The sequence below is a fragment of the Sapajus apella genome, unplaced genomic scaffold (genome assembly GCF_009761245.1).
Source record: "Sapajus apella isolate SASKATOON/1434 unplaced genomic scaffold, GSC_monkey_1.0 scaffold83, whole genome shotgun sequence".
Lineage (NCBI taxonomy): Eukaryota > Metazoa > Chordata > Mammalia > Primates > Cebidae > Sapajus > Sapajus apella.
The window spans coordinates 4,926,357-4,951,342 of NW_022437023.1; the positions used below are offsets into that span (position 1 = coordinate 4,926,357).

The 24,986-nt window shown below is 44.2% G+C and overlaps 1 protein-coding gene across 2 annotated transcripts in view; it reads left to right on the forward strand.

The window, feature by feature from the left end:
• Positions 1 to 24,986, forward strand: part of CMTR1 (cap methyltransferase 1) — a 50,298-nt gene that overhangs the window by 13,227 nt on the left and 12,085 nt on the right. The window contains exons 4-13 of one of the 2 annotated variants that reach the window (XM_032253609.1): positions 62 to 220; positions 5,858 to 5,950; positions 7,732 to 7,803; positions 8,944 to 9,038; positions 9,144 to 9,216; positions 14,216 to 14,414; positions 15,164 to 15,282; positions 17,456 to 17,552; positions 17,878 to 18,010; positions 18,705 to 18,884. In XM_032253609.1, coding sequence (XP_032109500.1) covers positions 62 to 220; positions 5,858 to 5,950; positions 7,732 to 7,803; positions 8,944 to 9,038; positions 9,144 to 9,216; positions 14,216 to 14,414; positions 15,164 to 15,282; positions 17,456 to 17,552; positions 17,878 to 18,010; positions 18,705 to 18,884 — 1,220 coding nt within the window. The remainder of the gene's footprint in view (positions 1 to 61; positions 221 to 5,857; positions 5,951 to 7,731; positions 7,804 to 8,943; positions 9,039 to 9,143; positions 9,217 to 14,215; positions 14,415 to 15,163; positions 15,283 to 17,455; positions 17,553 to 17,877; positions 18,011 to 18,704; positions 18,885 to 24,986) is intronic. The other variant, XM_032253610.1, reaches the window with a different exon arrangement.

The following is a 24,986-nucleotide window of genomic DNA, read 5'->3' on the forward strand; positions in this document are numbered from 1 at the left end:
TTTTAGCACACTGGCATGTGATGGACCTAATTAATTGTGCTCCCTTACTTCTCTTTTTCAGGCCAAGATGGGCTTCAGAGAAGGTGAAGGATTGGGTAAATACAGCCAGGGTCGGAAAGACATCGTTGAAGCTTCCAATCAGAAAGGTCGAAGAGGCTTGGGTCTGACACTCCGGGGCTTTGACCAGGAGCTGAACGTGGACTGGCGAGATGAGCCAGAGGTAACTGTTACAGGGAGGAGGAGATGGAAAAGCCACTTGTGTTTTTGGATGCATGGCTTTAAGAAGCCATATAAATAAACTAGAAATCTCCAGAGGCAGTAAGAGCAAAGTGTAACTGGTTTTTTACATGGAAAGTACTGGGGATATCCAGAATGGAAGACAGAAGGCTGCGGAAGATATGGTGGGATGTGGATTTCGTGTTGCATTAGGACTGTCTGAGATCAATGGGTAGAAGAGGCTTGGAAGGTAGTGTTTGGCTCCTTAAAACCTTTAATAAGGCCAGGCGCGGTGGCTCACGCCTGTAATCCCAGCACTTTGGGAGGCCAAGGCAGGTGGATCACGAGGTCAGGAGATTGAGACCATCCTGGCTAACACGATAAAACCCCATCTGTACTAAAAATACAAAAAATTAGCCAGGCATGGTACTACACACACTTGTAGTCCCGGCTACTCAGGAGTCTGAGGCAGAAGAATCACTTGAACCCAGGGGGCAGAGATTGCAGTGAGCCAAGATCGTGCCGCTGCACTCCAGCCTGGGCGACAGTCTGTCTCAAAATAAAACAAAACAGCCGGGCGCGGTGGCTCAAGCCTGTAATCCCAGCACTTTGGGAGTCCGAGGCGGGTGGATCACAAGGTCAAGAGATCGAGACCATCCTGGTCAACATGGTGAAACCCCGTCTCTACTAAAAATACAGAAAATTAGCTGGGCATGGTGGTGCATGCCTGTAATCCCAGCTACTCAGGAGGCTGAGGCAGGAGAATTGCCTGAACCCAGGAGGCAGAGGTTGCGGTGAGCTGAGATCGCGCCATTGCACTCCAGCCCGGGTAACATGAGTGAAACTCCATCTCAAAAAAAAATAAATAAATAAATAAAACAAAACAAAAAAACTTTAATAAGTAGGTAGAGCTCTCCACTAGTGGACTAGGATACCTCGTGAGACAGTGTGCTCTCTCTGCTGAAAGTGTTCACGCAGGCCAAGTGCACCCACTCTCATTGTGTGAGTGACTGGAGTAGGTGCCTTCTGAGAAGGTCCTTGTACCTCCACAGGTTTATGCCATCCAGGTTCTAAATAGGTGCTTTTTTTATGCCACATTGCTTTTCTACTGTGGATATAATTGCTTATCTACTTGGGTACCAGTTTGTTTTCACCTTGAAGACCAAAAGAAACTCCCATTATCCCTTTTCATGGCACAGATGTGAGATTTTATTTATTTATTTTTTTTGAGACGGAGTTTCACTCTTGTTACCCAGGCTGGAGTGCAATGGCGTGATCTCGGCTCACCGCAACCTCCACCTCCTGGGTTTAGGCAATTCTCCTGCCTCAACCTCCTGAGTAGCTGGGATTACAGGCACGCGCCACCATGCCCAGCTAATGTTTTGTATTTTTAGTAGAGACGGGGTTTCACCATGTTGACCAGGATGGTCTCGATCTCTTGACCTCGTGATCCACCCGCCTCAGCCTCCCAAAGTGCTAGGATTACAGGCGTGAGCCACTGCGCCCGGCGAGATTTTATTTTATTTATTTATGTCCTATCTTATTCCACAAAGGATTTGTAGTGGGTACAATAAAAACACCTAAAAATAGGCCAGGCACGTGGCTCACACCTGTAATCCCAGCACTTTAGGAGGTCAAGGCAGGTAGATCATGAGGTCAAGAGATGGAGACCATCCTGGCCAACATGGTGAAACCATGTCTCTGCTAAAAAATACAAAATTAGCTGGGCATGGTGGCGTGCACCAGTAATCCCAGCTACTTGGGAGGCTGAGGCAGGAGAATTGCTTGAACCTGGGAGGCAGAGGTTGCAGTGAGCCGAGACTGCACCACTGCAATCCATCCTGGTGCCTGGTGCCTGATGACAGCGAGACTCTGTCTCAAAAAATAACACCTAAAAATAACAATGAGATATTACCATTACAGAGTTGAAACTAGAGAAATTGGAACTCAAATGTCTAGCTTTCCACATAGTTGCTGTAGTTCAGCTTCAGATGTGGCTCTGAACTCTGGAAAATTGATATTTTATTTGTCTTCCTGGTGTTCCTGTTCAGGAAAGAAGTCCCATGAATCTGCACGTGATAAAAGCCTAATAAGCCTTCCAAATAAGATTCTGACAAATGAAGAGCTCATGGGTTCTGGAGCCGGTCTCGCTGTTGCCTTGTAGTTGTGGGTGATGAGACCAGCAGACTGACAATGTGGAATAGGGTAGATACCTGCAGCTGGTTGCTGGGTGTGGGCTTTCATCTCAGAAGTACCCGGTGCTTTCCATGTCTTCATTCATGTAAGACAAGAGTCCAGGCTGGCCACGGTGGCTCACCCCTGTAATCCTAGCACCTTGAGAGGCCGAGGCGGGCAAATCACAAGGTCAGGAGATGGAGACCATCCTGGCTAACATGGTGAAACCCCATCTCTACTAAAAATACAAAAAATTGGCCCAGTGTGGTGACACATACCTGTAGTCCCAGCTATTTGGGATCTGAGGCAGGAGAATCACTTGAATCTGGGAGGCAGAGGTTGCAGTGAGCCAAGATCACGCCACTGCACTCCAGCCTGCATGACAGAGTGAGACTCTGTCTCAAAACAAAACAAAACAAGACAAAAATCCAAGAGTCTGTATCCTTTCAGTGGGCAGAAGTTGAACTATACTAAACTCAGAATCTGTAGTTTGCCCTTTAATTTTCTGTTTTTAATGGAGACAGACTATTGAAATTCCTTTTTGTAATGTGAGGTTGACCCAGTTACCATTTATTGTAATTCAGTTTTTCTTTTACAAAGAACACTCTATAGATCGGGCATCGTGGCTCACACCTGTAATCCCAGCACTTTGGGAGAACGAGGCGGGTCGATCACCTGAGGTCGGGAGTTTGAGACCACCAGCCTGGCCAACATTACAAAACCCCGTCTTTGCTAAAAATACAAAAATTAGCTGGGCATGATGAGATACGCCTGTAATCCCAGCTACTTGGGAGGCTAAGGCAGGAGAATCACTTGAACCCAGGACGGAGAGGTTGCAGTGAGCTGAGATCGTGCCACTGCACTCCAGCCTTCCCACCTGTGCAACAGAGTGAGATTCTGTCTCAAAAACAAAAACAAACCAAAAGCCCTATAAGTAAGTAAAAGTTTGTAAGTAAGAGTTAGGTCATGTGTCATTTGGCAGCCATTTCCTCACAGCAGGTGAGTCTGGGTGTCCATGGGTGAATATCCAATCCTGGGATTACCCCAGGATAAGTGCTCAGTGGCTACTGTAGGCTAGGAATGCAGAGGACAAGGTATGACCCTCTGCACAAAGTCCACTCTGTAGGTAGTCATAATAGTCAGACTCCCATAGGGAGATCAAATCTGCTTTTTCTTTTTCCTTTCTTTTTTTTTTTTTTTTTTTTTTGTGGCAGTCTTGTTCCATCGCCAGGCGCCAGGCTGGAGTGCAGTGGCACAATCTCGGCTCACTGCAACCTCCGCCTCCCGGGTTCAAGCAATTCTCCTGCCTCAGCCTCCTGAGTAGCTGGGACTACAGGTGCGTGCCACCACACCCAGCTAATTTTTGTATTTTTAGTAGAGATGGGGTTTTACCACGTTGGCCAGGATGGTCTCAATCTCTTGACCTCGTGATCCGCCCGCCTCGGCCTCCCAAAGTGTTGGGATTACAGGCGTGAGCCACCACGCCCGGCCTGAATCTGCTTTTTCTTTCCAAGTTTACATGAACTTCTTGTTCTCTAGAATTTATGATTTATAACCAAATCGATCACCTTTATGCTTAAAGGTGATAGATTTCAACAGGAGAAGAAGCCATGATTCACTGCCAGATTCATGGACAAAAGGCTTCAGTAATTTTTCTATTCAACTTTTTCTCTGTTGATGCTGATTGGCTTGCCCTCAAGACCTGGCATTGTGATACCATTTTACGGCTTTCAGAGCATGGAATATTACTTTTAATCACATTGCTTCAATTTGTAATGGTGACTCTCTTCTCCACACTTGCGTGGGAGCCAATATGTGAAGCTGCCATGCAGGTTAGCCACCTGTTTAGGTTTCATAATCCTTGTTTCTCGAGCCTGGCGGCACTTAGTGCTGCCTGCATAGTAGAATCATCTAGGGACTTCTAAAAACTTATCCCCAGGCCTCACCTCAGACCAGTAGAATCTTATACTCTGGAGGTGGGTCTCAGGCATCAGTACTTCTGAAAATTTTGTCTGAGACAAGGTCTTGCACTGTTGCCAAGGCTGGAATGCAGTGACACCAACACAGTTAACTGCAACTTTGAAATCCTGGGCCCAAGATATCCTCCCACCTCAGCCTCCTGAATATCTACAACTACAGGAGTGTGCCACCATGCCTGGGTAATTTTTTAGATTTTTTTTGGGTAGAAACGGTCTTGCTATGTTGCCCAGGCTGGTCTTAAAGTCCTGGCATCAAGCAGTCCTTCTATCTTGACCTCTCAAAGCATTGGAATTACAGGCGTGAGCTACTGTGCTCAGCCCCAGGCATCAGTATTTTTTATTTATTTAATTTAATTTAATTTTGTTTTATTTTAGAGATGGAGTCTCATTCTGTTGCCCAGGGTGGAGTGCAGTGGTGCAATCTTGGCTCACTGCAACCTCACCTTCTGGGTTCAAGCGAGTCTCCCACTTTAGCCTCCCAAGTAGCTGTGATGTGCCCCACCATGCTCAGCTAATTTTTGTATTTTTAGTAGAGATGGTGTTTCGCCATGTTGGCCAAGGCTGGTCTTGTAACTCCTGACCTCAAGTGATCCGCCGGCCTCAGCCTCCCAAAGTGCTGGGATTACAGGCGTGAGCCACCACACCCAGCTGCATCAGTACTTTTTAGAAGCACTGTAGATGATCCTAATGCACAGCCAGAGTGAGAACCATTGCTTTGGCCTGATAGGTAATTGAAAAATTAAGAGGAAGCAGCCATTAGAGAGACCAGTTTTTGTTCTGTTTTAGAATGTCAGAATGAAGGGCTAGGAATCCTTTTTACCAGTTACTGGGTTGTTTTGTGAATAACACTTTGAAAGGCATTGGGAGATGAGACTCATCGCCATTTAAAAAAAAAAAATTTATTTATTTATTTTACCTTTTTTTTTTTTTAAGAGACAGTGTTTCACCAGGTTGGCCAGGCTGGTCTCGAACTCCTGACCTCAGGTGACGCACCCGCCTTGGCCTCCCAAAGTGCTGGGATTACAGGTGTGAGCCACCGCGCCCAGCCGACTCACTGCCGTTAAGTCTTTCTGATACACTTATTTTGTCATAGATCTACATCAATGTGATTACTATTTACTTCTCTGTGTCTCCACTGCTCTGATTGCAAACCCCTTTTGCCAAGGACCATGTCTTATTTAACTCTGCATTCGGAGCACTTAACACATAGTAGGTATTCATTAAATAATAATGGAACAAATGAAATAAACCTTAGTTTTGGGAAGTTTCTAAGGATTCTAACCAGAATTGGAGCTGGCCTTTAGAAGTTAAACTTTAGAATTCTGGCTCTCACTTCATATGTCTGACCATTGCATTTGGCTTCAGCAAATGGACCCTTCTTGGTCTGTCTCGGTCCCTTCTGCTTGTTTTGGGGAAGTCCTGATGAGTGGGGGGTTAGCTCTGAGGCTCTGTCATACCTGTCTTACATGCCTCTCTTTTGTTTGCAGCCCAGTGCCTGTGAGCAGGTGTCATGGTTCCCGGAATGTACCACTGAAATTCCTGACACTAAGGAAATGAGTGATTGGATGGTTGTGGGAAAGGTAGGCTTTCAGGAAAATGTACCCTGACTCCTTGGCACTCTCCCAACTTTTCACTTGCTCAAGTCTGGTATGTACATGTACTTGCAGTTTAAGAAAAATGTGAATCTGACCATCCAGGTTGGTAGGAATAAAACGGTGTCAAGAGGGTGTGTCATGAGCTTTACAAATAAGGCCCCCTGGAGATGTGGCAGGTATTTTCTTTTCTCCTAGTCATTTAAATTATAAGGCAGACAAAATATATAAACTCTGTCTTCTTCATGGATGCCTTTTGAAGTGGCTTATCATATATATCTGCGTATATTCTTATCACTGCTAGATGAAAAGACATTGTCCCTGTGCTCGGAAAGTAATGAGGGAATTGTTACAGAGGGAATTTGCTTAATTTTATTCTGGAAAATTGTGAGAATAAAGTAGATGGCTACCAAATCAATATGGTCTAGAGGACACTTCTCCAAGTATATGTGCTCCTGGGGATCTCCAAGATCCTTTCAGGGGTCCACAAGAGCAAAGCTATTTTCATAATGATATTGAAAAGTTATTTGCACTTCTCACCCTCATTCTCTCACAAGTGTCCAGTGGAGTTTTCCAGAGACTATGATTGATATTACAGTAGACTGAATGAAAAAGCGGAGAGGAAAATCTGGCCTTCTATTAAGCCGGATGCTGAAGAAATTTGTAAAAGTGGAAAACACTACCACTCTCCTCATTAATTTTTTTTTTTTTTTGGAAATACGGTTATATTTCATGAAAAATATTTATGTTAACATTAGTCTTTTAAACTGAATTTAAAAATATTTTTTAAATCTCAGTTTTAATTTCTAATAATAGAATTATTTGAATTCTAGATAATGGATTACCTATTATCTATCCCACATAAACAAAAATTCTTTACGATCCTCAGTAATTTTTAAGAGTGTAAAACCTGAGACCAAAGAGATTGAATTTCACTGGTTTAGAGGTGGCTTCACTCATATGGGGGTTGCACTTGATATCCCCGTGAGACCCCTTAGAATCCTTGTTTTCTTTTTATTCCTTTTCTTTTTTTTTTTTTTTTTTTGAGAGAGGTTCGGTCTTGTTGCCCAGTCTGCAGTGCAATGGCGTGATCTCGGCTCACTGCAACCTCCACCTCCTGGGTTCAAGCAGTTCTGCCTCAGCCTCCTGAGTAGCTGGGCTTACAGGCATGCACCAGCACACCCAGCTAATTTTGTATTTTTAGTAGAGACGGGGTTTCTCCATGTCGGTCAGGCTGGTCTTGAACCCCCGACCTCAGTGATCTGCTCACCTCAGCCTCCCAAAGTGCTGGGATTACAGGTGTGAGACACTGTGCCTGGTGAGTCCCTGTTTCTGAAATGCTACCAGGTCAGTGCCTGGTATCATACATTTGTACTCATCACAGAGTGAGAGGTTTCCTGGTGGAAGGACAAGCTTTTGTCATTTGAGGCATTCCCCATTCTTCTGCCTTTGTGCTCCAGGGGTAGATGGCTTGAATGTCTCCTTCTTGTTTGGTTTTCCTAGCCTCAGTATTCATGAGTCTTGTGTCCATATTGTGCTCTACTCAGAGCCTCTGGGGTGGGGTTGAGGGGGTGCTTCGTCTCACAGCCATCTGGTGAAGAGCCAGAGGGATTTAGGATTTTCTCTTTCCCACCCTTCAGGAATTGATGTTTCTTGGCAGAGAACCAAGTCCCTTCTTGCTCTATTCACTTGAAACCCTAATTTCTTAATTCGTCCCCCACAAATGCAGTCACATGTGGTCATTACTTACTGCTTTCTTCTCCCTGTAGAGAAAGATGATTATTGAAGATGAAACAGAGTTTTGTGGGGAAGAGCTGCTTCATAGTGTGTTGCAATGTAAGGTAAGGCCTTGTGGCTAGAACCAGATATGAAAACCTTGTGGGAGGTGATTTGCTGGACTTTTCCATTTCTTCTTTGGGCTTGTTGTGGGAAAGCTAAAGTTAAGATTTTTCCAGGAGATCAGACGCGTAGCTTGGTTTGTATCTGCAAATTGTCCTTTTCCCTGGTAACTGTCCTGCTCTCTGGTGTTGTGCTGTCCCTGTGGTCAGCAGCCAAGAACAGATCCACATAACCTCAGTGTGTCTGTTCATTGTAATCCTGAGAGGGCCTGGTGTAGCAAAAGGTTTGGAATCATTCTTCAGCATCAGATAGACCTGCATTCAAATCCAAGATCTACAATTCTTTTGCTGTGTGACCTTGGCCCAGTTCCTTTAGTCTGTGAGTTTGAGTTTCCTCATCTATAAAATGAGGAGAAAATACTCATTTCTCAGGGTTGTTGTGAGAGCTAAGTAAAATAGTGGTGTGAAGTACGTGGGTGAATGTTAGCCCCCATTGACACTTTTTGGCCTTATTGGGAAGCACATTGTCTGGGGCAGAATGAGCCAAGGAAACTCTTGAGGAGGCCTCAGACCAGCCTCAGATATTTTATTTTTTGGCAGGCATAGGGTTGGGAATATCCGTAAGGCGACTGGAACTCAGGTAATGTGAGGATTTCTTTATCTAGAGAGGAAATTGATCAGGGGAGTTTGAGAGGAGAAAGGATCGCTACTGTGTGGTAGGTGCCATCAGAAAACCCTGGTCTTGTTTGCTTGTTTCTCCTCTCTGTAAATGAGCTCTAGTCAGGTAAGCCTTCCTGTCAACTTCGATCCCTTCGAAAGTAGCTGCTGGTATGGGATGGAGAAACAGATTTGCTATGAGGATTGGCAATGCCCAGAGGTGACTCTGTATGTAGCAATGGGTGCTGTTTCTTAACCATTTGCCATGTGCCAGGCACCTGCTTACATTTTTTTTTTAACCAATTTACTGGCAAGGTGATTGAGAGAGTGATTGAGCAACCTGTCTAGGGTCACACAATAAGACATTTCAGAGCTGAGATGCCACAGGAACCTTGTTCCTTGGAGGGCTGTGAGTTGGGCATTGTAGGCTCTTAAGACCCCTTTCCTGTCCTGGAGCTCACCTTGAGGTTCTGATTCTCTGGGCAGAGCGTGTTTGATGTCCTGGATGGGGAAGAGATGCGGCGAGCTCGGACTCGGGCCAATCCCTACGAGATGATCCGAGGAGTCTTCTTTCTAAACAGGTTTGCTGACATTTCCCTTCCCTCCCTTGATGCTTCCTGCTCTACCTTTTCAATTGAGCCTAGCTTTCCATACATCTGGTACTTTTCTGTCTTGCTTTATTGCAGGGCAGCAATGAAGATGGCTAACATGGATTTTGTGTTTGATCGCATGTTCACAAATCCGAGGGACTCTTATGGGGTGAGAACAAGATTCTGCTTCTAAATTCATGGTGCCAAGTGGGATTAAGCTTCAGTGGCTCAGCCATTGCCACTTCTTCAATGCTAGGAGAGTATTCTGGCTATGTGATGGAGATATTTTGCTTTGAGCTCCTCAGATAGAGTCCCACAGTACTTCTGTGGTCCCAGGAGTGAAGCAGTTGTCTCCAGGGCTTCAGTCCTGGAATCCAAGCCCCTAACCCTACAGAAGGTAGAACAGAAGGGTGAATACTGTTTTTATACTGCAAGCTTATTTTCCAAATTGAAACTTAGTGACATCACTTGATTTGGGTGCTGTTTGTGATATGAGAAGGGTGTGCTGGGAAATATGGTTTGAGTGTTGGATGAAATGTGGGCATTTCAGTGGGCATTTTCACTGATCTGTTTAAAATCAGTATTGTATCTGAAAATCTAGCCTGTGTTGTTAGAATGTGGTGGGGAGGGAGGTAGCATTTATGAAGCAGGAGGGATCACTTAAGTTTAGACCTTCTTTGGACCTCAGCTGCCTCATTCTGAAGTGAGCCCTACCACCCTGCCAGAGGGCCGGGGTAGAACCAAAAGGCTGTTAAGATTTGTCCCAGCACTAAGACTGTAATTTCAGACTGGGTGGCTTTCCTTCTCTGCTTCTCTGAACAAGCTTTGTGTGGGATCGTAATTATATAAGGCTTTGGCCCTTCTCAAGAAGTGGTAAAGTAAAATGATTTTCTACTCTGCTGCATCTCATTTCTCTGAACATAGACTCTCCATAGTGATAGAGAAAGAAAAAAAAAGGAAATTTAATTCTAGAATTCCCTTAAGGGTCTCAAAGCATTTTTACTGGTACTAGAAAGTTACTTTTCTTTGGCAGTGACAGGGCCAAGAGCCAGCTACTATCCCCAAACCTGTTTCTGCTTCACTCACTCTCATTCCACTAGACCCCCTGATTATCCACTGGCTAAAGAAGCTTATTTTCCAAGTTCTTTAATGTTTCAGCTCCACCTACCTAACTGCTTCCTCCTTGCTGGAAAAACTGGCATATAGCCCCTCTAGCCATTACTCATTTTTTGCTCCCAGGTCTCCCTCTCTATTCTCCAGTACCAGCAGGCAGCACAAAAGGGCTCTTGGAATTAGCATCTTGAGAAAATTAGGTTGATATAATGTTGATTTAATTTTCTGAGCTCCAAATGATTTCCTTTAAACCCCTGCCTGGCAGAGGAGCTCTGTCAAGCTGATGGGAAGTCACAGTGTCTTTTTTGGCTTTTGAATATAAATGCCTCCAGCAGCTGGTATCTGGTTATTGCCTTTTGCTGTCATGAAAATGAAGTAGGCACCAGGGTTGTACCATTCAGGCCTAGGGTAGAGATGTCAGTTACATAGCAGAAGGCAGCCATGTTTGTAATGCTTCGGGCAGCTTCTTGACCTGAATTGATTGTTAGTGACCATGGAGAATTGCCCTTTCAGAGATGTTTCTCTACGCTCCACTATAAAAAAAGTGATTTCTCTCAAGTCTCTAGGAAAAGTGTTTTCCTCTCTCTTTTCATTTGCATTGTCCCCTGGGGACCAGAGTTATATCCAAGCCCAACAGGCTCCATGTGGTTTTCAGGCAAGCAGAGACACTAGAGCGGTCTCCAGCAGTAGAGGAGTGGCTGAAGGCCCAGGCACATACTCACGTTTGCTAGGGTCATAGTGGCTCTCGGGTCAGGCAGATTACAGACGAAGAGCAGGAGAATTTGAAGCTTGGAATGTGGAGAGGTTAGGTGGTGGTAACGGGTGATGGGGAGAGCGGACTCTGAAGTTTTTAAGTAGGTCTGTGGTGCTGCAGGTTATGGTAAAAGGAGAAAAGGGGCAAGGAGAAGAAAAGAAGCTATAAGCAATAACTGCAAGAGACAAAGGAAGGAGGGAAATTTAGATCCTTGGCATATATGGAAGCACATTATAAACTGTTACATATGTCAGGGGTTCACATGCCTGGGGATGTTGTTGAGACAAAGTTGTCTGTGAAGCATTGCAGAAGGCAACTGAATGTAGATCTTTAAGTTTCAGTCCTAGCTAAGAGGAAAGTAGATGTCATTTTTCTAATTTCCATTGAGTGCGGAGTACTGCTGTACTTGGCACTGGAAAGAGAAAAACATGGAAAAGGATCAGAGTTTTGACTCTGAGGAAATTGATCTGATTGACTATAATAGCATCTTGCATTTATTTAATACTTTACAGTTTATAAAGCTCTTCAATATAGGATACTTTATTTAGTCCTACAACAGCCTGGAGAAATACCTGCATTAGTCCCAATTTATAATTGAGCAAGCTCAAGCTTAATGACTTAAACTGTGTGCTTGCCCTTGACTGCAGTCATTAAGTGGCAGGGCTGAGAACCCCAGCTGTCCTTTCTGTGAAGAGACTTCCTGGCCATGACCTGTAAGGGCCACACATCTTGAAATGCCGCACAGAACGAGGTCATACTCATGCCCCCTTTTCAGGGCTGAAGCGCTCTCATTGATCATTCTGCCTCCTTCTCCCAGTATTCCTTTGGACCAGTGGTTCACACAGAGGGCACAGCCAGTGGCACGGAACCTTATTTTCCCTCTTTGCAGTATATACAGGGCTTAAACTCCTGACCCCTGATTCATCACCACCAGGCCTGACTTGAAGATGCTACATAATGTTCTTGGTAAATACCATTAGGTCTTTTTTTTGTGTGCAGATGAATATAATCCAAAAAGATGAATAATTGATGGCTCAGGAACAAAGAATCCTTGGGCGGCATAGTAGGGAAGTGGAGAAAAAATGATTAAGACCCAGCATGCCTGGGGTGGGCTTGTCACAGAATGATGACATTTATTTTTAGCTAAAGACACTTTCTCCAGAGAGTTTTTCAGTATTTTGGTAAAGCTAGAATAGCTATCATCAGAAGAAAGGCCCATCTCACCTAGAAGTAATTGGGTTGTAAACATTAGTATGTCTGTTTCTTTCTTGTGAGTGTTTCCCCTAAAGCTTTCTGATCGTTATCTAGCAGCTGCAGAACTCCGGACCAGCATTCAGCTGTGCTGAACCTGTAGAGAGGGAAGACTAGGGTTCCTAAGCCCCTTCTGGCTGAGTGTTCATCATGGTATGAGGCCAGATGTAGTCTTCTGCAGTTTAGAACTCAGCCTTTTGTTGTCACCGGTGCAAATGGTTCATCCTCTCTGCTGTGGAGGGTGGGTAGAATTTCACTGTCTAGGGCTCAGGTATGGGTAAGAGCATACCTAGCATTTGCATATAAGAGACGTACAAACATACAATATGGGCCAGTACCGGGTTTAACATAAATGTGAGGTTAAGAGATAAAGCTAGGCCAGGCATGGTGACTTACGCTTATAATTCCAACACTGTGGGAGGCTGAAGTGGGAGGATTGCTTGAACCCAGGAGTTTAAGACCAGCCTGGGCAATATGCTAAGACCCCGCCTCTAAGGAAAAAAAAAAATTGGCTAAGTGTGGTAGTGTGTACCTGGAGTCCCATCTACTCAGGAGGCTGAGGCAGGAGGATTGCCTGAGCTTAGGAGTTCAAGGTTTTAGTGAGCTACTGTTGCACCACTGCACTCCAGCCTGGGCTGAGTGAGAACTCGTTGCCAATTAAAAAAAAAAAAAAGGTGAGAGAGCGAAGGCTACTCAAGGGGTTACAAATGTAATGATGTCAAAATTCAAATGATGATTAGTCAGTCCTGAGTTGGTTGAGTGCTCCAAGGGTTGCCTGGAAGCTGCTATTGTGGCACACCAGCATTTCCTTCCCTCTCTTGTCTTGTCAGCTTCCAACTGTGTCCTACCCCAACCCCCCACCCAGCACTGGGCAGGAGAAGAAGAAAGGGAGTGCAAAAAAGGAGGGAGGCCAAATGCAATGTGGTGTCTTGGATTGGATCCCAAACAGAAAAAGGACATTAGTGAAATCTAAATGAAGTCCGGAGTTTAGTTAATAGTAGTGTGTCAATGTTGGTTTCTTAGTTTTGACAAACATACCATGGTGTAAGGTGTTAACAAAACTGGAAACTGGGTGAGGGATAGAGGAACTCTGTACTATCTTGGCAACCTTTCTGTATATCTAAAATTATTCCAAAATAAAAAGTTAATTGGGATTTTTTAAAAGGTGGTTGGGAGAGCCAAGGAGGAAGGGGAGAAAGGAAGACAGAGGCTATGATGGGGAAAGGGGGGGTTCCTGTGGCTGGGAGAGGGTGACGTTAGAGCCCCCCAGCCTTTGGTTGGACAGGAAGACCTGAGTCTAGAGGTTAGGTCAACTGGACTCTGATTTCACTTTGTTGCAGACTGGCTGTGAACAGATTACTTTGTGACTTTGTATTTTCGTGCCTCTTTTTCCCTATCTGTAATGTGGGGCATATTCTGTACAGTAGGACCCTTGAAAGGCAGGCTATGGTAAGGAAAACACTCTGAGATATAAAAAATGCACAGTCAGATACTCATCAAGATGTTTTTGTTTTTGTTGAGACAGGGTCTTGCTTTGTCTCAGGCTCAAGTGCAGTGGCGTAATCTCAGCTCACTGGAACCTCTGCCTCCTGGGTTCAAGCGATTCTCCTGCCTCAGCCTCTTGAGTAGCTGGGATTATAGGCATGCACTACCATGCCTGGCTAATCTTTTGTATTTTTAGTGGAAATGAGGTTTTGCCATGTTGGCCATGCTGGTCTTGAAACCCCTGACCTCAGGCGATCTGCCTCTTGGCCTCCCAAAGTGTTGGGATTACAGGCATGAGCCACTGTGCCTAGCTCAATGAAGATGTTTTTATGAGGAGTGTGAGCTAGGCCTGGTGATGTGGTAGCTGTTGTGGGTATTTTGAGGGTGGGTGAGGCAACACTAAAGGGCATTGATCACCAGACGATATATTTCCTGGGTGCTATAGCCATGGTGGGAGGTCTGGATTGTACTTGCTGAAAGGCTTATTTTACTCCCTGCATTCTTCCTGTTCTCCATTGAGCTGTCTTGTTTTCCTTCCTCTCCTGTCTTCCACTTGCCTTTGCAGAAGCCACTGGTGAAGGACCGGGAAGCTGAGCTTCTGTACTTTGCTGATGTCTGCGCAGGCCCAGGCGGCTTCTCAGAGTATGTGCTGTGGAGGAAGAAGTGGCATGCAAAGGGCTTTGGAATGACTTTGAAGGGCCCTAATGACTTCAAGCTGGAGGACTTCTACTCTGCCTCCAGTGAACTCTTCGAACCCTACTATGGTAGGGACACTGTGGAGGGTACTAGGAGGTATGAGGGACAGCCCCTCTCTGGGGACTTGAGGTCAGAAGCAGTTGTTATCCACATGCCATGTCTTCTTTCCTAGGTCTCTTACCCTGGGGTTCACAGTTCATGTCAGAATCTTGGTTCCCTCTGGACCATCCCTTTTTACCCTGAGCCTGCAGAATACAGGTCAAACACTCCCTCAGCAGATTCTCATCAAGGCCATATTAATTCCTCCTTTCAGGAGCAGTCTGCTTTTGTGGTGGCAGGAGATAATGAAACTGCCTGATCTCTGGCTGAGAACTGGCAGGATTATTAACAAATACAAACCCCGCACCCATCTCTAGTCCTCTGTGCCAGGTGCAGAATGCACTGGGTTGCAGACAGCTCAGCAACCCCATAGCAGTCCCTCTGCTCTATGTTGATTGTAATTTGGCAGCAAATCCTAAGTCCTTTCTAAACAGTACTTATTAAAAAATTGGTGCCAACATGAAGGTGCCTTAAACAGAACTTGAGTCTTGAAGAGAAAGGCCCAAGAGTTGATGACTTTTGGCTGGTCAGCTGCTTGGGGACTATGTTTCATTATAGCAGGGTACAGTTCTTCCTCCTGGTCCATCACTGTAAGGCAGCCTTGCAGGATGGGCCCTAGTTCTTGAGACACCTGATGCCTGTGTTCACTGTCCCAGAGCACTCATGTCCCAGCTCCTGACATGTATATAAACTCACGATGACTCTTGTGTTCTGACAGGTGAAGGTGGGATTGATGGAGATGGAGATATCACCCGCCCAGAGAACATCTCTGCTTTTCGGAATTTTGTCCTGGATAACACAGATCGCAAGGGTGTCCACTTTCTGATGGCTGATGGGGTAGGTTATCTTTTTTTCCATAGGCTGATGCATTAAGGATTTGTTATTTTAGAGGTTTGAGATTTGTTTTTGTTTGGTTTGGTTCTTTAGCTGCCCCCAAAGATGGTATTTCACAATTCAGATAGTAGGGAATGCATTTTTATTCTTTTTGTACATATTTTTTATGATAATTTTGTAGAGACTGTGATGTTGTGGATACCTTTGCCCGGAGCAGGGTGATCTTGGTGTTGCTGCTGGTGGAAGCTGGAAGCCTCTCATAGGCTGACAGATGGCCACCTAAGCAAAGATGGCAGCACAGGGGAACCCACGGGAGGCTCTTGTCAGGGCTGGGCTAAAGTGAATGTTCAAGAGGCCTTGTCTACAGGCAGCTGCTTGAGGCACAGAGGGAAGCTCATTGCAGCTTTGTTCAGCAGAAACTCTCACCCAGTAATCTGACAATACAGGTGTTCCTTTCTGGAGTGAGCCACCACTTACTCTAGAGGAAGGACACACAATGTGGCAGCTGCTCCAGGGTCATATAGCTAAAGTTGAGAAAAGCCTCTGGGCTCTTTGGGTGGCCTCTCAAGCAGTAGCTGTGAGGACAGTGAGGGAAGGTGGGCATGATGTCAGCATGATATCCAGAGATGCCCAGGCTCACCAAAGCACTGTGCATGGCAGGGAACAACAGATGACAGGCTTGGGGCTGGCTGTGAGGGAGGGGCTGCTCTGGCTGAGCAGATGAGGGAGTCTGATAACGCTTATGAGGCAGCTGTTGCAGTGCGGTAGCTAGAGTTGCGAACTCAAGGGCTTTCTTTTTCAGCAGTGTAGAGAGCGACCTGGGCTTTTTTTTTTTTTTAAATTGACCCCATAATCAGGTATGCATTTTGAGAAGCATCTTTAAGTCTGGAAGACATTGCTAAACATTTGTTTATCCTGAGTCCTTAGCTATCACTTTTGTAGAACTGAGTCAGGGAGACCTGGCCTAACTGGGGTCTGTTTCATAGAGGGCAACTTCCCTTTTTTTTAAATTGTAAAAAACACAAATTTGATCATCTTAATCATTTTTAAGTGTTAACAGTAATGTTAAGTCTATTCACACTGTTGTGCAACAGATTTTCCAAACTTTTCATTTTGCAAAACAGAAACTATCCCCATTTAACAATACTCTGCCACTCCATGTCCCTGGCCTCCTTTAGTTTTATATAAGCCTGGCTCTCTGTCTCCTGCTGGGATCGCACAAGGAGGGAGACAAGTCTAGGAACAGCGTCACACATTCTTTCGGGAAATCCCTGGCGAGAGAGTCTGCCAGCTAGAGGGATGAGGCACCATGGTCCTAGGACAGGAAAGGGGGTATTGTAAGTAAAACCTGAGTCAGTCGGGCGCGGTGGCTTAAGCCTGTAATCCCAGCACTTTGGGAGGCCGAGGCGGGTGGATCACGAGGTCAAGAGATCGAGACCATCCTGGTCAACATGGTGAAACCCCGTCTCTACTACAAATACAAAAATTCAGCTGGGCATGGTGGCGTGTGCCTGTAATCCCAGCTACTCAGGAGGCTGAGGCAGGAGAATTGCCTGAACGCAGGAGGCGGAGGTTGCGGTGAGCCGAGATCGCGCCATTGCCCTCCAGCCTGGGTAACAAGAGCGAAACTCCGTCTCAAAAAAAAAACAAAAAAACAAAAAAACAAAAAACCTGAGTCAACAGAGAGAGAGAGAGATTACTGTGACTAGGAGAGTTAACTTTTCTCCTGTCACCAGACTGGAAAACCAAAGCAGTGTGTTCTCACTGCACTCATTCCCTGGTCCTGTTAGGACTCACCAGAACATTCTGTTTCCTATGTTGTGGTTGACCTGTGACTAGCCAACATTTTGCCTCTGTTCTGCCTTACTCTTCCCTGGATTCCCATGAGTTGAAACTTTCTAAACCATCTCCTTGAAAAAGCAGGCTTGGTTCCATCCCCTGGGAATGATAGAGCAGGACAGTGGAGCTGGTTCAGTCATACACCTGGGTCCTGTGCTTATTCCATCTAACAAGCCCAGCGACCTTCTGAAATAACTCAGTGCTGAGCTGCTTCTTCATCAGTCAGATAGTGATCAATGAAAATACTTCAAGAACTCTTGTGAAGATGAGGTAGTGATGTTATTCTCAGTTCTTCTCCTTTCTCTTTCCCAACCCATTCCTTGTGCTCTCATTTCAGGGTTTCTCGGTGGAGGGACAGGAGAACCTGCAGGAGATCCTCAGCAAGCAGCTGCTGCTGTGTCAGTTCCTCATGGCGCTGTCCATTGTCCGGACAGGTGACACTCCCTCAGCTGTCTCCTTACCCCAGGACTCACTAGAGGCCCTACTAGTAGGACAAGAGCATGTACAAGGGGTTGGTTGGGAAGTTAAAAAATCTGCTTCTATTAGATGACAGGTGGCTAAATGAGTAATTTAGGGAAGAAAGGGCTGTGGAATCCTCAAAGTCCCCTGCAAAGCTGATTCTCTCCCTTAAATTGTCTCTGATTTTTAATGGGCCCAGGTGCTGATTCCTTGACTTTGTCATATTTACTCCCAAGACTACTTCACCCATCTCCTAGAATAGACCCATTGGCTGCTTTTGGTGTTTTCTCTCTAATCCAGGAGGCCACTTCATCTGTAAAACCTTTGACCTGTTCACACCGTTCAGTGTGGGGCTTGTCTACCTGCTGTACTGCTGCTTTGAACGAGTTTGTCTCTTCAAGCCTATTACCAGCCGTCCTGCCAACTCAGAGAGGTGAAGACTTTCTCTCTATGTTAGCCAGATTAGTTGGCTAAATGTCATAACAGCAAATCATGGTGCATCTCTCTGGCATGACCTCTTAAGCTACATTTAAAACCTTGACTTCAAAGAAGTGATGAGAGCCAACAGGATTGAGGATTCCTGGATCTTTTGGTCTTGCGATGTGCTAGTTTAGCCTCTGCCTCCTTCTCCCAAGCCTTATTCTCTATGCTTATGTGAGGGATTCTCAGCTTGGCCCAGGAGAAGGTGACCAATAATAAAGACACTTGGAGGGACATGGGCTGGGAAGGGGCAAGGGGCTGCTATCCAGAGGCACTACTGGTGTCTCAGTGTGACAGTGCCCACACACGAAGTGAGATAAAACGCAACCAATCAGAATTGCCAGGTGGCTTGTTACAAATACATATTTCTGGGCCTTCTCCTGGGAGAGTTTGATTCATTAGGTCTGTAATTTAGCAGACTCCCCAGGTGGTTGTGATGCAGCCCGGCTGTCACAGGGAAGTTGGGAAAGACTGACATAGAGAGTAGAAATAGAGCTTAACAGGGAAGGATTTGAGGGGAACTTTAGCACCACAAAGGGTTGAAGAGGGAAGCTGTTAAGCTTTGAGATTCCCCAAGGGGTTGGGGGGAAAGGAATGTGTGGGGAGGAAGCCCTTGCTCAGTGGAGTGACAGAATATCTCCTGCCAGGTATGTGGTGTGCAAGGGCCTGAAGGTGGGCATAGATGACGTTCGGGATTACCTCTTCGCAGTAAATATTAAACTCAATCAGCTGCGGAACACTGATTCAGACGTCAACTTGGTGGTCCCCCTGGAGGTGATCAAGGGAGACCATGAATTTACTGACTACATGATACGGTCCAATGAGAGGTAAGCCAATGGGCTGGTTTTTGCCGGTACCACTGAGGTCCTGATGAAGACCAGAGAGTGAAAGACTGAATGGGTGGCTCTTGGTATCACTTTGTCAGCCCTGACAAATTGGCAACTGGGTACGGTCTGCTGGTTCCAGGGCTCCCTGGGACTTTGTTTAGTTACCCTCAGGGACCCTCATCTTGCTGCCATGCCCTATCCCAAGGGCAGGTAGGTGCCTAGCTGGTATAGGCCTGCCTGCAGGAGCCTGTGTATGACAGTGAAAGCTGACAGAGAGCAGTCTGTGTCCCTGGAGGCAGGAGTAATTTCCCTTTAATTGCTGCTGTTCGTAAAAGGCCATCATGCTTGTTGCCTGGTGAAGTCCCCTGTTTGGAAGCAGGAGACGGATAGAAAGTATGTGTACAACATGCTTTGCAAGTTCCCAAACTTTTGCAAGTTCATGAGTTCCCTAGCTGGTGATCCGAATGCTGTTTTCCGTATCTTTCTTTTCCCTACTCCCTGTTAGTGGTAATAATTTAAAGTTGTGACATTTGGCTTAGTTTTCTCAGTGGGCAGGGCTTAGAAAATAGTTTTTGGAGTTGGTTTGGAGGGTTGTATAGTAGCAGTGAATCAATAGAAAGTGCTCTGTTAGGGGGCCAAACACGTGTTGGAAAGGCTTTAGTTAAGGGTCCAGTCTCAAGTCCCTCAGAGAATTTTGAAGATACAGGTGGCCCTGGAGAATCATAGAAGGGGAGGAAGTCTTTATCCCATACTTTCCTGTTTCTCCAGTATTGGCTGGTGTTTTAAGTTTCCACAGTACTGCCTTATAAGCTTCCTCATTTTTATTTAATTTTTTTTTTTTTTGAGTCGGAGTTTCGCTCTTGTTACCCAGGCTGGAGTGCAATGGCGCGATCTCGGCTCACCGCAACCTCCGCCTCCTGGGTTCAGGCAATTCTCCTGCCTCAGCCTCCTGAGTAGCTGGGATTACAGGCACACACCACCATGCCCAGCTGATTTTTTGTATTTTTAGTAGAGACGGGGTTTCACCATGTTGACCAGGATGGTCTCGATCTGTTGACCTCATGATCCACCCGCCTCGGACTCCCAAAGTGCTGGGATTACATGCTTGAGCCACTGCGCCCGGCCCCTAATTTTTTGTATTTTTAGTAGAGACGGGGTTTCACCATTTTGACCAGGATGGTCTCGATCTCTTGACCTCGTGATCCACCCGCCTCGGCCTTCCAAAGTGCTGGGATTACAGGCATGAGCCACCGCGCCCGGCCTGCTCCCTCATTTTGATAGCATTGGTAGGCACCAAGGTGGAACAGACAGTAAACTTCAGCATGTTATAGATGAGGAAGCAAACAGACCCAGGGATCCGCCTGGCTGGGGCTTTATAACACTTCTGGATTATGGAACATGTCTTTTGGCTGAACAAGTGTACACAGATGCATGGCAGAACTGGACTTTTTCTTTTTCTAAAAAAGTTGAGGTATAATTCTGAAAGTGAAATGCAGATCTTAAGTATATACTTCAATCAGTTTTGACAAATGCATATATCCTTGTAGCCTACATCCCTATTAAGATAAAAAACGTTTCCATCACCTAAGGATATTTCTTTGTACCTCTACTCAGTCAACCCGAAAGTAACCCCTCTTCTGATTTTTATCACCACAGGTTAGTTTTTCTTGTTCTAGAACTTTGTATAGATGGAATCATACAGTATGCATTTTTGTGTCTGGAATTTTTTCCTCATTATGTTTTTGAGATTCATTATATTGTGTTAGTTTGTTTCTTTTTATTGATGACTAGTATTCCATTCCATTGTATGGGAATTCTTTTGTCAATGGCCACTTGAGGTATTTCCAGTTTGGGGCTGTTATGAATAAAGCTGCTACTATACAAAGCTTTTGGTGGACAAATGTTGTAATTTCCCTTGGGTAAATACCTGAGTGGGAAATTCTGGATCATAGAGTAGATGTATGTTTATTTAAAAATACCACGTAGTTTTCTAAAGCACTATGTGTGTGTGTGTGTATGTGTATGTGTGTGTACAATAAGACAAGACAATGTATATAGTATATATAATATGTATATTATATATATAAACAATAAAACAATTTTTATATAGTTTTATTCTCCATCCAGCAAAGTATGACGTTCTGATTACATCTTTGTCAGCATTTGTTATTGTCAATCTTATTTTAACCATTTATTGGGGTGTAGTGTTAAATCACTGTGGTTTCAATTTGTATTTCTGTGACAACTAGTGATATTGAACCCCTTTTTATGTACTTATTGGCTATTTGTATATCTTCTTTTATGAAGTGTTTCTTCAAATCTTTTGATCATTTACAAAAATTGATTTGCCTTTTTATTAAGTTGAAGGAATTATTTTACATTCTGGATAAAAGTCTTGTTTGTAGCTGGGATTACAGGTACCCGCCACCATGCCCAGCTAATTTTTATATTTTTAGTAGAGACAGATTTCACCACGTTGGCCAGGCTGGTCTTGAACTCCTGACCTCAGGTGATCCACCCACCTACGCCTGCCAAACTGCTGGGATTACAGGCATGAGCCACCATGTCCGGCTGACCTTTGGCTGTTTTGAATTGTTGTTGTTGAATTGTAGTAGTTCTTTATATATTCTGCATATTAATCACTTTTCAGATATATGATTTGAAAATATCACCTGCCATTCTGTAGGGTTTTTTTTTCCCCACTCCATTGTGTCCTTTGATACATGGAAGTTTGAAATTTTGATGGAATCCAGTTTACCAATTTTTTTCTTTTATTCCTTGTGCTTTTGGTGTTATATGCAGGAAATCATTGTTAAATTCAGTGTCATTAAGCTTTCCTCAGTTTTAAGAGTTTTACAGTTTTATCTGTTACATTTAAATCTTTGATTCATTTTAAGTTTATTTTTGTGTATAGTATTAAGTAAGGGTCCTTTTGCATGTGGATATCCAGTTCTCCTAGCCCCATTTGTTGAAAACACTGCCCTTTCCTCATTTATTGGTCTTGGCATCTATTGTTTGACCATATATGTAACAGTTTATTTCTCGGCTATCTCTTCCATTGGCTTATGTGTCTGTCTGTATGCCATTAGTAGACAGTTTTTATTACTGTAGCTTTGTAGGAAGTTTTAAAATCAGGAAGTGTGAGTTCTTCAACTTTGCTCATGATTTTCAAGATTGCTTTGGCTATTTGATGTCCCTTGAGATTCCATATAAATTTTAGGATGGGTTTTTCTATTTCTGCACATACACATATGTATATATTATTATTATTAAATTTATTTTTACCAGTACTGCACATGTGTAAAGAACCAATATATTATTTTTTTAATGTTACAATTTCCCTTCAAGGATGCTTTAGGGCCAAGCATGGTGGCTCACACCTGTAATCCCAGCACTTTGGGAGGGTAAGGTAGGTAGATTACTTGAGCTCAGGAGTTTGAGACCAGCCTGGGCAACATAGTGAAGCCCTGTCTCTACAAAAAATACAAAAATTAGCCAGGCATGGTGGCTTGCACCTGTGGTACCAGCTATTCAGGAGGCTCAGGCAGGTGGATCACTTGAGCCGAGAAGGTGGAGATTGCAGTGAGCCAAGATCACACCACTGCCCTCCAGCTTGGGTTACAGAACGAGACCCTGTCTCAAAAAAAGGATGCTTTAGCTGAATCTTCTACATTTTGATATGAATCCTTTTTTTTTTTTTTGCAGAAAGTGATTTATTTAGGCAGAGAAAGAGGAAAAGGAGAAAGACAAAGATAAGAGAAAAAAGCTTCTATGAGATCGTGGAAGGGGACCGAAATATGGATGCAGCCGAGAGACAGAGGGAGGGAGGGAGGGAGGGGGAGAGAGAGAGTGAGCGAGCGAGCAAGCAAGTGAGCAAGATTGGAGAAAGAGACTGTGCCTTTATTTAAACCTGGCTGGCCTGCACCTCTTAAAGACAGGCTGCCCCCATCCCCTGCTGTGGCTCAGCACAGCCACTCTGGTGTTTCTTTAAAGCAACAGGACAGATTTCAAGTGAAAGGGGTCTGACTCACCCCTCTGAAGTAACAGTTTTCTTAAGCTGCACTCTTGGCTGACTCGCCAATATTTGTTGCTGGGTTCTGGCGGGAGAGCGGGGAGGTGGGCTGTTCTTCCAGGCTCTTGGTCTCTCACTCACCCAAGAATGGGAGAGGGGACAACACCAGGCACAGTACGCTTGCAAGTAAATATCGGAATCCAAAGAGTTTTTGCAGAAAGTGATTTATTTAGGCAGAGGAAGAGAAAAAGGAGAAAGAAAAAGATAAAGAGAAAAGCTTCCATGAAATTATGGAAGGGGGCCCAAATATGGAATCCTGATATGAGTCTAATTATCATATAGCTAATATATTTTAAAGTTTTTCCTTATGATTTGTTCTTTGATTCCTGGATTATGCATATGTGTGGTATTTAATATTCAGGTAATTTAGGATTTTCAAGATAACTATTAGATTTAGTCATGCCATTCTCAGAGAATGTATCCTGTATGATTTTGATCCTTTGAAACTTAATGAGGCTTATTTTATGGCCCATCATGTGCTCTGTCTTGATGTTGCTTGGTGTAATGCTCTATAAATGTTAATTTGGTTCATAGTGTTTTTCAAATATTCTAAATCTTAGCTGATATTCTGAGTACTTATTCTGTCAGTTGCTAAGAGTGTTGTTGAAGTCTTTATGATTATTGGGTTGTCTGTCTCTCCTGTTAGTTTTGTCAGTTCTTATTTGGGTTCTTTGTTGTTAGGCACATGGCACATGTAAGATAATTTTGTCTTCTTGATGAATTGACCTTTTATCATTATGAAAAATCCTATTTATCTCCAGTAATACTCCTTGTCTGAAAGTCTGCTTTATTGGACATTAATATAGCCACATAAGCTTTCTTTAGCTTAGTGCTTGTATGGTCTTTTTGTCCTTCTACCTTTTTCTTTACAAGTAAATGCATTTCTTATAGTCAACATGTGGTTGAGTCTTACCTTTTTGTCCAGTCTGACCTGGATGAAAGTCTCAGCATTTTAATTGGGGTGATTGGTACATTTACATTGAGTGTAATTATTAATGTTTGAATTTAAATCCCCTGTCTTGGTTGGTTGATTTATATTTATCCTGTCTGCTCTTTGTTCCTCTCTTTGTTCCCTCCTTTTTTGGGGGGACTAATTCAGTATTTTTTAGTATTTCTTTTATCCCCTTGGTTTTTTTTTTTTTTAAATGCCTTTCTTGTGCTATGTTTCAGTTGTTGCTCTAGCGATTACAGTATGCACCTTTAATCATAGTCTGCCTTCCAAAAATATTTCGTTGCTTTATGAACAGTGTAAGAACCTTACAACACTGTACATGCTATTGTTCTTTTATCTTTTTGTTTTTGTTTTTATATAAACCCTATTTTATATCGTTACTATTTTTACTTTAAACCGTTTATTGTCTTTTAAAGATGCACACGCATGCACATAGATTCTAACTTTTTTAAAAAGGTCCTTGGTATTTACTGACATACTTACCCTTTCTGGTATTCTTCATTCCTTCTTGTAGAACCAGATTTCTATTTGGAATCATTTCGCTTTAGCCTAAAGAATTTCTTTTAGCCTGTCTTTGTAGTACAAGTCTTCTGGAGACTAATTTCCTGCTTTTGTTTATTTAAAAATGTATTTAGGCCGGGCGCAGTGGCTCACGCCTGTAATCGCAGCACTTTGGGAGGCTGAGGCAGGCGGATCACCTGAGGTCGGGAGTTTGAGACCAGCCCGGCCAACATGGTGAAACCTTGTCTCTACAAAAGTACAAAAATTATTAGCTGGGCATGGTGGTGCGTGCCTGTAATCCCAGCTACTCAGGAGGCTGAGGCAGGAGAATTGCCTGAACCGGGGAGGCGGAGGTTGCGGTGAGCCGAGATCGCGCCATTGCACTCCAGCCTGGGTAACAAGAGCGAAACTCCGTCTCAAAAAAAAAAAAAAAAAGTACAAAAATTAGCCCAGCATGGTGGTGGGCTCCTGTAATCCCAGCTACTAGGGAGGCAGAGGCAGAAGAAGCACTTGAACCTGGGAGGTGGAGGTTGCAGTGAGCCAAGATCATGTCATTGCACTCCAGCGTAGGCAAGAG